The following is a 14,575-nucleotide window of genomic DNA, read 5'->3' on the forward strand; positions in this document are numbered from 1 at the left end:
TAGTGCCTACAGTGGGACAGTGGCAAGCCAGAAACCTGAGCGCAGAGCAGGTGTGTGGCCTCAAAGGAAAAGAAACAGATTTTTTAATCTTCCCCAACTCAGACTTCCCAAGTTATAATTATATTTCTTTTTCTTCCCAAAGAACAGGGAAGTTGGAGCAGGACGTTGGCCCTGAATTGGGGTGGGGGAGCTTTGCCTGTTGTCTGCTGCAAGCTCATGTGTTCTGAGGGGCAGGCAACTGATAGGATTTGGTACCCAGGGTTGTAACTGTTAGACAGGGAGTGTGGGATGAAGGGGAAGGAAGTGCAAACAGGAATGTGAGGAGGAAGCCAAGCAGGCCAGGCTGGAGTGGGAGAAGTTGCTGATCAGAAGGAAGTACAGGAGCTGGTGATCAGAAGGGGAGGTTGTTGCTTATAACTTTATAGATGGGGCTGTTCCAAAGATGGGCCTATCCCCAGCGGGGGAGAGCATGAATGTGGGCAGCTGAAGGTGAATGAATGAAGGTCATAAGGGCTGAAGGGATGGGGAGCGATTTCCATGTGATCATCATAGATATGCTCAGGAAGATGGCAAGAGCTGGAGGAGAATTCAGTGTTCTTCAATGCAGTGTCCTCCCATTGTGATCAGGGAGTTGATGACACTTCATAATAAGAAGGTTCAACCATGTGTAGCAGGTAGTATGAGCCTCAAAAGAGAGTGTTCTTGAAGTGGATGGGGAATGTGACCTTGATGTTGTAGTAGCAGAACTGTTCCACCCTGTGTTGGGCAGAGCCACCTTAGTAAGTAGTCCTCATATTGGCTGGTAGCTGAGAGCATCAAGATGGAAGTGGGCCATTTGTTGAGGAGAGTTGGTTACCAGGGCTCAAAACTCCCAGAGGGCATTGTCCATTGACTTTGGACATGGAAGCTGGCATCAGAAAAGGTAATTCTAAAAGACAGTGGAATGAACTGGACATAATTTTCCTATGTTCACATATGAGTACAGCACAGTGAAACTCCATATCATGTACAACTACAAGAATGGGATCCTAATTAGAATAAGTTATATTCCATGTATGTATAATATGTCAAAATACATTCCACTGTCATATATATCTAAAAAGAACAAATATAATAACTTAAAAAAGAAGAGGTAATTCTAGAAGAGGGGTTATTGGATGGTAGGAAGGCCTGAGGATATGGGAAGGAGGCCCAGTGACCTCTTCCTATGCCCCTTGGAGATGACCTGTTGCTTTAAATGTTAATCACATCACATGTACCTTCCCTGTGAAGAGCTGGAGGCCATGGCAAGAAGGTACAGTGCATGGGAAGGTGCAGTGCAATGGAGTTGCATTTTTTCCACACCAAGTGATACTGGAGCCCTGTCTTCATCCTGTTTTGTAGAAAAGAAGGGAAGTACTTTAAAAAAAAATTTAAAAATCACACAAGGCATCACTAGGAATCTTTGAAAAGAAATTTAGAGCAATCGCATAATTCAAACTCAAAATGAAGGCCTGAGCATCCAAGAGCAAGTTTCACCTGCCAACTCAGGGAACATTTGCATGTACTTCCACACTAGCTTTCTCTGATTTCAGAGAAACACAGGGAGGTAAGTGACTAATGAGCTCAGAGGCATTTTTTTTTAATTTTTATTTTTTAATATTTATTTTTTAGTTATTGGCGGACACAACATCTTTGTTGGTATGTGGTGCTGAGGATCGAACCCGGGCCGCACGCATGCCAGGCGAGTGTGCTACTGCTTGAGCCACATCCCCAGCCCCCTCAGAGGCATTTTAGCTTGAGACAAAGATTAAGTAGATACTTATATGCCAAGCATCAATGAAGTGTTTAGGGAAGGGCAGACCTTCCTGGTTCCTAGCCATACACACACACACACACACACACACACACACTCACACATTTTTTTAATAGATGTCTCTCTTGAGACCATCTTACCAGTATGGGAGTTAAGTTTTTCTTTAGATTGACCAAGGCAACCTGACTACTTATTCACCAAAGGTTACAACTCAGCAGGAAATATATGTCCAGGTTATGATGTCCCTGAGGTGAATAGCTCCCGCATCCACAAAAGAAAGCATTAATAAAATAGACCTTTGCTCTTCTTAGGTATAAAATAATCAATTGATGAATTTTAAAAGGGAAGGAAAAACTGGTGAGTGAGCCTTGCAAATGTTCCCTGAATTGGCAGGTAAGATGTGTGCTTGGCCGCTTTAGGCCGTCATTTGAATTTGGATTACTAGAGTGCTCCAAATTTCTTTTCAAAGATTCCTAGTAATGCCTTGTATGATTTTTTTTTTTTAGTGTTCCCTTTTCTACATGTCAGGAATGAAGACATGTCTTTGGAGAATTCGGGAGGGAGGTCTAGGCTAGAAATTATGGATGGTGGGTATCTTTGATTCATAGATGGCAGTAAAAGCATGGAATGGATGCAATCACTCTAGGAAATTATGGAGAGGAAGAGATGGGGAGAGTAGAGGCGACTATTTATAGGGTAGAGAAAGAATCAGAAGCTGTCAAAAGGGTAGGGAAAGCAGGTTGTCATGGAAGTTAGAAGAAGAGAGTGTGTAGCAACGACTGATCAGTGGTTCTCATGCCTGGGCATGCATCGAATCGTGGGGTGAGTTGAAAAGTTGGCATGAAGCCAAGCATGTGCGAACTTACCTTGTAAGAAATTAACTGGACAAAAGAACAGAAAATATATGCTTGATGTGAATTCAGTGATAAGAAAAGCTTTCTCTGTGTGTTTGTATATATTTAGTTCATTTATTTCAGATATTCGTCAAATGCCTACATTTGGCCAAGTCCCCTTCTAAGAGATGGAAAAGTCACTTGGCCAGGCCAGACATAGTTCCTGCCCACCCACTGCTTGCTTGGGCTTTGGAGCCTGGCACAACAGGATAGAAACCCCACACTTCTTCTTACATACCCTTTGACCTTGGGCAAGGTGCTCACTTCCTTGAGTTTGTTTCCCCCTCTGCAAAATGACACTGGAGGGGCTGGGGTTGTAGCTCAGTGGCAGAGCACTTGCCTAGCATGTGCAAGGCACTGGGTTCAATTCTCAGCACCACATATAAATAAATAAAGGTCCATGAACAACTAATAAAAAAAATTTTTTTTTAATGACACTGGAAGGCTACCTTGCTCCTTTTTATCTCCTTTGAAAGAGCTCAGCGGATAACTTTGATGGAAGAGGGGTTCCAACACAATGGCAAGCAGGTCATGCTCTGGAGCCCCAAGAGAGTAGAGATATAGATATCAGACAGCATATCAGGAGCAGCCACCCCTAGAAGCAGCAACAGGTTTGGCACTCTGGGGAGGCTGGGACCTGAGGGAGGGGAGTTGAATTATGGAGCACAGAAATCCCAAAAGGTTGGGGGAAGCACCTTTTCATATTTTAGGGTTTTCTATATTACTTACTGACATGATTTCATTTGTGTGTATAATCTTCTTTCTTTCTACCCACATGTAGACTGAATCCTATTTGTTGCAAAAAGAACCGACAGTATTGACAGGATTTAGCCCTGAGTGACATTGATTTTCCTGCTACTGATGATCATAATGAGGCAGTGAAACACTAGGAAGTATTAACACCTTGACACCCACACAGCACAGTACCATTTGATTTCTGTCACACTTCTTCCATGGGCTATTTCTCTAAATACTCTTTCTCCAAGCTGCAACCCACAAACTGTTTTCAGAGTTGTACAATGATAGGTTCTTCTTTGTCCAGACACAGGCCAGGAGTTGGGCTCAGCCTCTTTAAAGCCCTTTGAACCTCTTCGAGCTTCCAAGCTGAGGCATTGCAGATGAGATCTACAGACAGCATCCTCTTTTTGCCTTAGAGGGTTAATGGGGCTTGTTGTGCCCTGCACGGGCTCTGGAGGGAAGCCTTCTTCCATGTATACTTAAAGAGTGTACATAAAGAACAGAAATTTGGAGAGGAATTGAGTGAGCAATGCCCATCACCTTCCAACATGTCTTCACCATCTATAAATAGAGAGCTTGTTTGTGCTCATCTGGACAAGGACATGCAATGCAAAGGGACAGCTGCCAGGAAAACCACTGATTCCTGTTTCTTGTGCCTCTGGCCTCACTCAGGTTGTCCCAACTTAAGTGGGACCGCTTTTGCAATCCCAAAGTGCTTTTGATGCCTGGAGACATTTTTGGCCACCAGATGGGCACATAGGGACTCCACAGATCTCAGCAGGGCCTTTGGATCTATATTTCTGGGAAAGGGGAGGGAGGCCCTCCATCTGATGAGTAAAGAAAACTGGAGTTCCTGCTGCTCCTATTTTGTTCTTTCCTGATGGAAAGATCCAACCTCCACAAAAGTCACATGCATCCCGGGGCAGAATGCTTCTGAAAGACTGACTTCACATCTGCCGTCTTCACAGATGGTCCAAAGCCTCTTGTAGTTGTTATTTTGAGAGGGAAAAAAAACTCTTGGAGCACAGAACATGTGCATGTGGATGCTTGTCTTTATTATTGCCATCCCAAGTATAGTGGGGAAAGATTGACCTGGGCATCAGAAACCTTCCATCTGGTTTCAGCTCTGCCACCAATCAGCTCATAGCCCTGGGCACATCCCTTCCCTCCACCGAGCATAGGACCCTTGCCTGTAACAGAGTGGGGCTTGATCTGGGTAGGGCTCTGCCCAGCTTCATGGAGCCGAGGTCTGATATTCCAGAGAGGGCAGCAAAGAGGAGTGCTCACTTGCATTGACTGTAAATCTTCAAGTTCATTATTGGACTGAGACCTTGGAGGTGAGCAGTGATTCCTCCTGACTTTACATTAGAATGGGGTGATAAGTAAGTTTGCTGAGTGGGAGAGAGAAAGAAGACAGGGTGATTCAGGTGGTTTCTCTGTGGTCTGACATTTGACCTCTGCCATTGTCTATATGAGTGAACAGCTCCTGGGGAGGATGAGAAGTGGTAAAAAGTTAGTGGATGCATAGCATGTGCGACAGTGGTTGCCTGCACATAGACAATGGGGCTTTTCTATTTCTTTTCCTTTCTTTCCAACTTCTTCCCCTTCTCCATAAAATGTTTTAGGCAGTTAAAGCCCAAACATTTGCATTATGGTAGTACATCCTTTTGAGGGAAAGAGGGACTGCAGAAAAGAGTTACCATATGGACTTGGAATCTTATTCAGTGAGAAGGGTGGAGTCATTCTTTCTGCCATCTTCTCTACTCACCTTCAGAAGGTTTGTGGGTCCTTTGTAGGATTTGTTGTTGTTGCTGCTGTTAGTGCTGCAGCAAATTTATTTGCTTGCTTGCCTTGGCTTCTTGCGTACTTCAACACCTTTTCCATGCCACATGTCTTGGCTTAACTGTCCCAACTTGGGCTAAATTGGGCCATGCCACTGGCTGAGTTCACATTCTCAAGGGATACACACTGCATCTTCCACATTCCCGTCAGTATGCAAGCCCCATCTTAGGTCTCAGATCTAAGTGGGAAGAACAGGCCCCTCTGGATGCATGATTTTTGTTTATTATTAGGACTTCTTAACTCGGGGAGCAAAGATAATTTACTCAGCTGGCAGTGAACTGAGGTGACACAGGCTGCCTGGCATCATTGATGACTCACTGTCCCCATGGCCATATCCTTAGCCTGGAAGACCAGGAGGCTGATTAATACAGCAGCTTCAAGAAGTGGTCAGCAGCCTTGGCTCTGCAATTAGACTTAGGCTCAACCCTTATTGCCAAGTGACTTAACCTTCCTGACAATTGTCTTTCCTATAAAATGAAAATCCGGATGTCACAGGTACAGTTCCCCAGGAAGCAGACCCAGAGCCAGCAGAATATGAAGATTTGTTTTAGGATTCCATACCCATGTAAGGGAGAAGGAAACATGATTGGGCAGAGGGAGAAGTCAAATTGTGATACTTGCTCAAAAAGCATCTGCCAAATCCAAAAGGAGCTTTGGAACTAAAATGGTCCATCTGAATTGTCCCACATTGCGCTGAAATTGCTGAGACTTTTATACGGTGGGGTGTGAGCTGCCCTACAAGGAGGCTCTCTATAGTTGAGAGAGTCCCTGGAGGGGCCAGTAGCTGGAAGCCACCCAGTGACGGCATTCCAGTGAGGAACCCACCCCTGAAGGGGTTCGGGACATAGTGGATACTTCCAGGGGTGGTAGTGAGGATGGAATACTTAATACCTGAAGGATGCTCTTCTAGTGCCTGACATATGGTAAACATTCAGCAAGCAGTAGCTGCTGCTGTTATATCCATGGGTTGTACTTTTCCTTCCTCAGTTCCCTCAACTGTTCAGTCCCTTCTCTGTGATTTAGCCTCCCTGTACAGAAAAGTAAGGAGACGCTTAGCTGCGAGTTGTCTATTCAAGCCACGTGTTTTAAGTGTCTGTAACTAAAGCTGCTAAGAAAAATATACAAAATAGCTTTATTTTAATTTCAAAATCAGAAATGAGCCAGGATAACTTTGTTCTGAAGCCTTTGGATAGATGGTGCTAGGTATTGCCAGCCTTCTACTATGTTCTTTTATTTAACAGCTGTGACCATAAAACCCATCAAACAAAAACACTTATAGGAACTGGTAAATGATAGAAGGATGGGCTTTTTCCTCTTTCTTGGAGTTCAACAACACCCTGTTTTGCCAAAAAGAACTCTTGTGTTGGGCAGACTGGGGGAGAATGGGCACTATGGGGGGCTGTATCCTCATTGGATGGCAGCCACTCCAGACATGTGCTTCTGTGAATTTCAGAAATTCTGGTATTTTTTAGAACTGAAGTTCATTAGCATTGTTGTAAAGAGGCTATAAATACAGTGAAAGGCATTTACAAATAGACATTGTAAAATGCTTACACACCCACAGTCTGAGCACTGTCAAAACACCAGCTGCAGCTCCCCTACTTGGAAGGATCAGAACCTTTTTTAAACTACACCTACTGTGTTTTCAAAATAGGCTAGCTTCTGGCCCTACATAGATCATTTCCACTGAAGCTTGTGTCTGGCTCTTGGCATGAAGGATCAGGGCTCAGTTATATATGAGCAAGATCTCAATCTCTTTCCTGTCAGAATGTGGCTGGTGCTTTAGAATCTGGGGAGGAGTCACTAGGGGATGATTAGTTCTTTTTTCTTCAGAGTGGTCCTTCATGGTTCAGGGTATCAGACCATCTGTACAGAGCCTGCAGGCTAATCCCAGAGATATGAAACTCTTCCCTGGCTCACCCAGGACACACCAAATGCCAATTGAAGAGCAGCCACTTTGGCCAACTTCTAGTACAATGACTTTTCCTTTTTATTCAGTACCACCAGAACAGCACTCCCCAAATTTGGGATCGAGCCTCTAGTAGCTATAATCAGTTTACAGTTTAGTTTTACATTTACACTATGTTCTTTATAATTCTAATAATTGTAAAGACAAAATGCCCGTATAGCAATAGTTGTCCATTGACAGCCACAATCCAGAAATGTTTTTTTTTTTTTTTTTTTTTTTTTTTTTAGTTTCTTTGGAGTTCTCAGAGTTGTTATTTGCTTAGGCTACCATAACAAAATACCACAGACTGGGTGGCTTACACAACAGAAATTTATTTTCTCATGGTTGTGAGCGCAAGATCACACGAAGATCAAGGTGTCAGCAGGATTGGTTTCTTTTGAGGCCTCTCTTCTTGGCTTGCAGGTGGCTGCCTTCCCTCTGGGTCCTCACAGGGTCTTTTCTCTGTGTATCCAAACTCCTCCTCTTATAAAAACACTAGATTAGTTTATGGCTCACCCTAAGGACCACATTTTAACTTAAAGGCCCTGTCTCCAAATGCAGTCACATTCTGAGGTATTGGGGGGTTAGGGCTTCAACATTTGAATTTGGAGGGGACACAATTCAACCAATAACAGACATAATCTAGGGGATCTCCAAGAATTTGTTTTTCATTTTAAAAGTGTTGATACGTTACTCAAGTGTGAGAAGTGATTTGAGAATGAAGGTGCTGTGGTCTGAATGCCTGTTATCCTCCAATTCACCTATTGAGATCCTAAGCCCCAAGGTGTTGCATTAGGACGTGGGACCTTTAGAAGGTGATTAGGTCACAGGGTAGAGCCCTTACAAATGGCATTAGTGCCCTTATAAGAAACCTTTCAGCTTTTACCACTTGGGGATGGGGTGAAAAGATACCATCTATGAATCAGGGAGCAGCCCTCACCAAACCCTGAATCTGCCAACACCTTCATGTTGGTCTTCTAGGCTCAGAACTGAGAGCAATAAATGTTTGTTTATAAGCCAAGCTACCAGTTTACAGTGGTTTGTTGTTTTTGGTGGTGCTGGGGATTGACCCCAGAGCTTTGTGCATACTAGGTAAACACTCTACCAACTGAGCTATATTCCCAGCCCAGTTTACAGTGTTTTGTCAGCCTAGAAGAACTAAGATAGGTTAGGAAATCAAGAATGCACCTGGACCTGATGGCACATGCCTATAATCCCAATGGCTTGGGAGGCTGAAGCAGAAGAATCACAAGTTCAAGTTCAAAGCTAGCCTCAGCAATTTAGTAAGGCTCTAAGCAACTCAGTGAGACCCTGTCTCTAAATAAAATATAAAAAAGGGCTGGGGATGTGGCTCGGTGGTCAAGTGCCCCTGGGTTCAATCCCTGGTACAAAAAAAAAAAAAAAAACCCAGAATGCAACTTATCCACAGGTTATTGTCTTTAAGGTATACAAGGTCTAGACAGATCATAATGTCTGCCTATTCATTTACAGGAACCTTTTTGGCATACCTACATGTACAAAGCATTCAACTGGTAGGGGATAAATGACAAAGCCCACTTCTGAAGATTAAGTGAAGAAGATCACTAGGTACATAGATCTCATATATGGAATCTAAAAAAGTCAAACTCAGAAATAGAGAGTAGAATGACAGTTACCAGTGGCTGGTGGAGAGGGCAGGTAGACAGGGAAAGAGGAGACATTGGTCAATAGGCACAAGTTTCAGTCAGGGAGGAAGAATAAATTCTAGTAATCAATTACACAGCATGGTGACAGTAATTAATAATAATGTGTTGCAATCTCAGAACAGCTAAAGAAAGGATTATAAATGTTCTCACCACAAAAAGATGATAAACAGTTGAGGTGATGGATATGCTAATTAGTGTGATTGATCATTCTACAACATATGTGTGTATTGAAGCATCACATTGTATACCATAAATATGTATGATTGTTGTCAGTTAAATAAAATAATATTTGAAAATAAATTAAAAGCCAGATCCCAAAGAAAACCAAATACATATAAAAGAACAAAATAGTTGAGAGTGACAGTAAAAGGGAAATAAGGGCAGAAAAGTAATAAAATCCAAGATATGATGAGCACAGTAATACATAACAGAGTCTTCCAACAACTCCTCAAGATAGGCTCATGTTGGACTGGAAGCTTTCAGCTGTCAAATCAAAGAGAAACACAGCTTCTTCAAGATCCATGGTTACCAGAATACACAACTAAACCACACGTTCAGAAGCAGCTGCGTTGTTCTGAGATGTATGTGATTAACTTAGGAGCAAAATTCCTTCTCTCCGATAGTCCCTCTTATTTACTGCTGAGCCTTCCACCAGGATGTCACCTCAAACCATCTTCCCTCTTGACCAGATAAAGCAAGCAAAAAACAAACACAAACAAGGAAAACAACAACAACAAACCCAGCCTAGTGGAATTAACTAGTCCCACTGTCTGAATGACCTTTCTCCCCAGGCAGGATATGTGTAAGTTCTGGTTCTTGGTGTGTTCCAAAATGGTTAGGACTGTCTGGCTGTGAGTATAACTTGAGTTGAGTCTGTGAGTTTGGAGGATGAAACCACCAAATCCATCAAGCCCTGTGGCTAACAAATAATAATATTTAAGGACTCTCAAGAAATTATTCTATTCTATTTGGGGAAAGAAAGACATTTTAAAATGATAATGATCCTTTCCTACTAATAATTCTGCATTTTTAAAATATTTTATCCCTGAGTACCTCTGGGGGGATCATTTCTAAGAACCCCCTCCAAGGATACCAAAAGTCTTGGATGCTTAAGTCACTTATATAAAATGGTATTCTATTTCCATTTAACCTATGTATATCCTCTTTTGAACTTTAAATCATATCTAGATTATTTATAATAACTGATATAATGTAAATTCCATGAAAATAGGTGTTAAATTGTGTTGTTTAAGGAATAATGAATGATAAGACAAAAAAGTTTGTGTTCAATACAGATGCAATTTTATACTGAATATTTTTTCTTTTTTCAATATTTTTGTTTTTAATTGACAAGTCATAATTTTATATATTTATGGGGTGCAGTGCAATATTTCAATACACATATAAAAGGTGTAATGATCAGATCACAGTAATTGGCATATCTACCACCTCAGGCATTTATCAATTTTTTGTGTTGAAAGCATTAAAAATCTATTAGCTATTTTGAAACATTCAATTAATTTCTGTCAACTTTAGTTATCCTTCTATGCTATAGAACATTAGAAGTTCTGGGTGCAGTGGTGCATGCCTATAATCCCAGAGGCTTGGGAGGCTAAGGCAAGAAGATTGCGAGTTCAAAGCCAGCTTCAGCAACTTAGCAAGGCCCTAAGCAACTCAGTGAGATCCTGTCTCTAAATAGAATATAAAAATGAACTGGGAGCCAAGAACGGTAGCACACGCCTGTAATCCTAGCAGCTCAGGAGGCCGAGGCAGGAGGATCTCAAGTTCAAATCCAGTCTCGGCAATGGTGAGGCTCTAAGCAACTCAGTGAGACCCTGTCTCTAAATGAAATCCAAAATAGGGCTAGGGAATGTGGCTCGGTGGTTGAGTGCCCCTGAGTTCAATCTCCAGTATCTTAAAAAAAAAGTGCTGGGGATGTGGCTCAGTGGTTGAGTGCCCCTGGGTTCAATCCCCATCACACACAAAAAAAAGACATTAGAAGTAATTCCTCTTATCTAACTGCACTCCTGTACTCTGTTAATCCTCCTCTTCCCACCTCTGCCCCCTCCACACCCTTCGCAGGCTGGAAAACAGAATTTCATTCCTCTTATGACTGAATAATACTCCATTGTGTACAAGTGTGTGTGTGTGTGTTTACCACATATACTTTATATATTCATCCATCAATGGGCACAAAGGTTGATTACATATCTTGATTATGAATAGTGTTTCAATAGACATGCAAATACAGATGTCTCTTTGACATAGCAGTTTCATTCCACTTGGCTGTATATATGATAGTTCTACTTCTAGTTTTTTGAGGAACCTCCATACTGTTTTCCATGGTGACTGCACTAATTTACATTCCCATCAATAGTATATGACAGGGGCTCGGGATGTGGCTCAAGTGGTAGCGCGCTCACCTGGCATGCGTGCGGCCCGGGTTCGATCCTTAGCACCACATACCAACAAAGATGTTGTGTCCGCCGAGAACTAAAAAAAAAATATTAAAAATTCTCTCTCTCTCTCTCTCTCCTCTCTCACTCTCTCCAAAAAAAAAAAAAGAAGAAGAAGAAGAAGAAGAAAAATAGTATATGACAGTTCCTCTTTCTCCATGTCCATGCCAGCATTTCTTATTTTTTGTCTTTTTGATAATAGCCATTCTAACTGAGATAGGATGAGATATTATGGTTTTGATTTGCATTTCCCTAACAATTAATGATGCTGAATATCTTTCTCATAAGCCTGTTGGTCATTTTTCCTCTTTTGAGAAATGTCTATTCAGGTCGTTCATTCATTCATTTAAAAAATCAGATTATTTGTTTTATTGCTGTTGAGTTATACAGTCTTAGATTGGTTGAATCCATAGATGCAGAACACACTCATATGGGGGATTGACTGGACCTTCAAATTACTGGATGCCAGAGCCCTGACAATAAAATGCATTGAAGTGTATTTCTCCTTCCCACCCCTTCAGTTGGCTCAGGATCTCTTTGATTCAGTGGCCCTGAGCTGTGGTGGCCAGGGGAATGAAGAAAGAGTCTTCAACAGAACCATTTTTGGGGGGCTCCACAGTCAAAGGAAAATGGGTGAGGCAAGAAACAAAGGTCCTTTTATGGAGCCCAAGTTATTTCGCCTTTTCAAGTTCAGTAGATCATTCTCTGCCTAAACTTGTATTTCAACCTAGCTCTGAAAGGCCCAGTAAGTCCCATAGTGCACACTCATTGAACAGTATTCCGGTGATATTGCTCTTAATAGAGACCATGCCCTTGGGCCCAGCCCTGCTCCCACCACCCTCCTTGCCCTCCAAATTTACAGGTCTTCTGCTGCAACCTTCCCTCCACCACCCACTACTTCCAGGACTCACCATATACACCAGGACATACCAGACACACCAGACTCTATCACACCCACCCAGCACAGCCTGGCCCTCTCCAACCTTGCCAGCTTTTTTCCTCTTGCTTCTAAGGACCCCTGGGCACAGGTGTACCCTCATCTACCTTTGAGTCCCTGCTCAGTTATGCCTTTTACAAATATGTCCTCTTTCCCTTTTTCTCCAAGGCCCAGCTATAATGCTGTCTCTTTTGTATGCCCTCTATCCGGGGCCATACAGATCCTCTGAACAAACCCAGGACTGTGACATATCTGTATTGTGCATGCCTATACCATATGGGCTTGTGGTTGTTTGTCTGTCTCTCCTATTTAGACCATGCTCCTTTCCAGAGTAGGTACCACCTGACTTGGCCCTCTCCAAACCCCCAGCACAGTAGGTATTTGTCAAGTGCTTGTTGAGTGATTGTTCCTCCTTGTGTAGTTGAGCTTCAGGCCATGGTGACCTTCAGGAGCTATGAGATGGACTATTTCTGTTGCTTTCCTGGGAACAACTGCTCGGCTTCTCCTTCTCATTTTATAGGCAAGAATCTTTTCCTGTTGAAACAGCCATCACAGCCCTTGGATAATCTTGTTCAGGGCTCATCTCCCTGAGAGGGCCAAAGAACTGCCCTTTTAGAGGAATTTGGAAGAACCTTGTGCTAGTGTATGAGGAAGCTGGGTTTCTTTCTCATTGTCTTGAAGGCCTGTTCCCATCCCAAACATGCGCTGCTTCCAGCCCAGATAGAGGAAATCACTCGTGTCCTGATGGGCACAGGGGCACCCACCCAGGAGCCATCTAATTTTACAGACTTATGCCCTGATGCCAGCTTTCAGGCTGCCAGATCTCAACTCGACACCTTGTGCCTGTCAACAGCCTGGCTGGTGCCTCAGCCCCAGGCCAGAGAACCTTTTCTTCAAGGTTAAAAGTAGCTGACCTTTGACAAGCAGCATTGGCTAAATTCCATGTTCCTTAAAAGGGAAGCTCCCAGTTTGCCAGTGCTTATTTGGCCATGGGGCGGGAGCGGGCCTCTGTTGCACCCTGTGTATCCAGAGGGAGGGTTTGTGGCTGAAGGTGCGTTGGAGAGCAGTCATTAAAACAGCCATCTTCGAGTCTATGTGCAGGAGAGGGGGTTATCCAGTCCATTCCCAGATTGTACCACGGCCCATGTGGCTGGACAGCTCATTGGCTCCCAGTGGCTCCCTGTGGCTCCGTCATAGGCAACAGTGCCACTTGCCCCATGCATAGCACCCTCCTTAACATGTATCCAGCAAGAAAGCTCACAGAATGATGAGAACACATACCGATTATTAAATGTCTGGACTTGTGTTTTTAACGTAGGGGTGACGGTCCAAAGATTGAATTGACGGGCAGTACGCTAGCCAGCATCCTGGACAAGGATCTCTCGGATCGCAGCAATGACATTGGTGAGTAAAGACATTGTTCTGCTTTCATTCCAGAGTTGGAAAGGAATTACAGATCCTTGTTTCCCCCTTCAAGCAGTGTGATGAGAACTAACATAATAATTGAAATGCCAGGCTGCCAGCCCTTGCTTGGCTTTAGATGTCACAGTTTTGTAGAGAAGGGAAGGGATGGTACCTTCTGCATGAAAACAGAGTACCTAGGATTTTTACCCTTTCTGGCCTTAGCAGAAACTCCTTGCAAAGTCTAATGAAAAGAAATGATGAATAAACCTTTTTGTGAAAGTGGGCATGAGCACATTTTTCCAGTGATATGTGTATTTAGCATAAAGTGAATGGGTGCAAATACAAAATGGCAGAGATCATTGTAGATCCAGCACTAAGTATTTGGACTCTGAGTTTAAAATGAGCTTTGGTATGGTAATTGCCAGTTAGTCTCCTATACTACTGAGTTTTCTCAAGGACAGGATACCACCATGTGATTAACAGGAAGGGGGCTAAAATCTCTCTGGGTAAACATAAGTCAGAGGTTCATTTGGGGGTATCCTTGGGTAGATATGAGGCTCTTAGTGGTCTCACCTGAATGATAGCTCTGTTAGGAAATCCAGATTCAGGAATCAAACTTTTTTAGCTTTACATCTTTTATTTGTAACTACTGTGGTCATAAGTCAGCATTCTTTCATATTCTGTATATTGTAGAGGGCTACATTTTGAACTTTACCTTATTTTAATTTGACTTTATGTTGTGAGGTAATTATAGATTCAGACATGTAAGAAATGGTAGTACTCTATATTCCCTTTACCCAGTCCCACCTCTGCATTGTAATATCTTCCAGAACTATAGCATAATATTGCAACAGGTCATTGATGTTGATGCAATCTG

The 14,575-nt window shown here is 42.8% G+C and overlaps 1 protein-coding gene across 1 annotated transcript in view; it reads left to right on the forward strand.

Moving 5' to 3' along the window:
* Sh3kbp1 (SH3 domain containing kinase binding protein 1) overlaps positions 1-14,575 on the forward strand; it is a 332,949-nt gene that overhangs the window by 283,564 nt on the left and 34,810 nt on the right. The window contains exon 13 of the mRNA XM_026405448.2: positions 13,613-13,698. Coding sequence (XP_026261233.2) covers positions 13,613-13,698 — 86 coding nt within the window. The remainder of the gene's footprint in view (positions 1-13,612; positions 13,699-14,575) is intronic.

The sequence above is a fragment of the Urocitellus parryii genome, chromosome X (genome assembly GCF_045843805.1).
Source record: "Urocitellus parryii isolate mUroPar1 chromosome X, mUroPar1.hap1, whole genome shotgun sequence".
In the NCBI taxonomy this organism is placed as follows: Eukaryota; Metazoa; Chordata; class Mammalia; order Rodentia; family Sciuridae; genus Urocitellus; species Urocitellus parryii.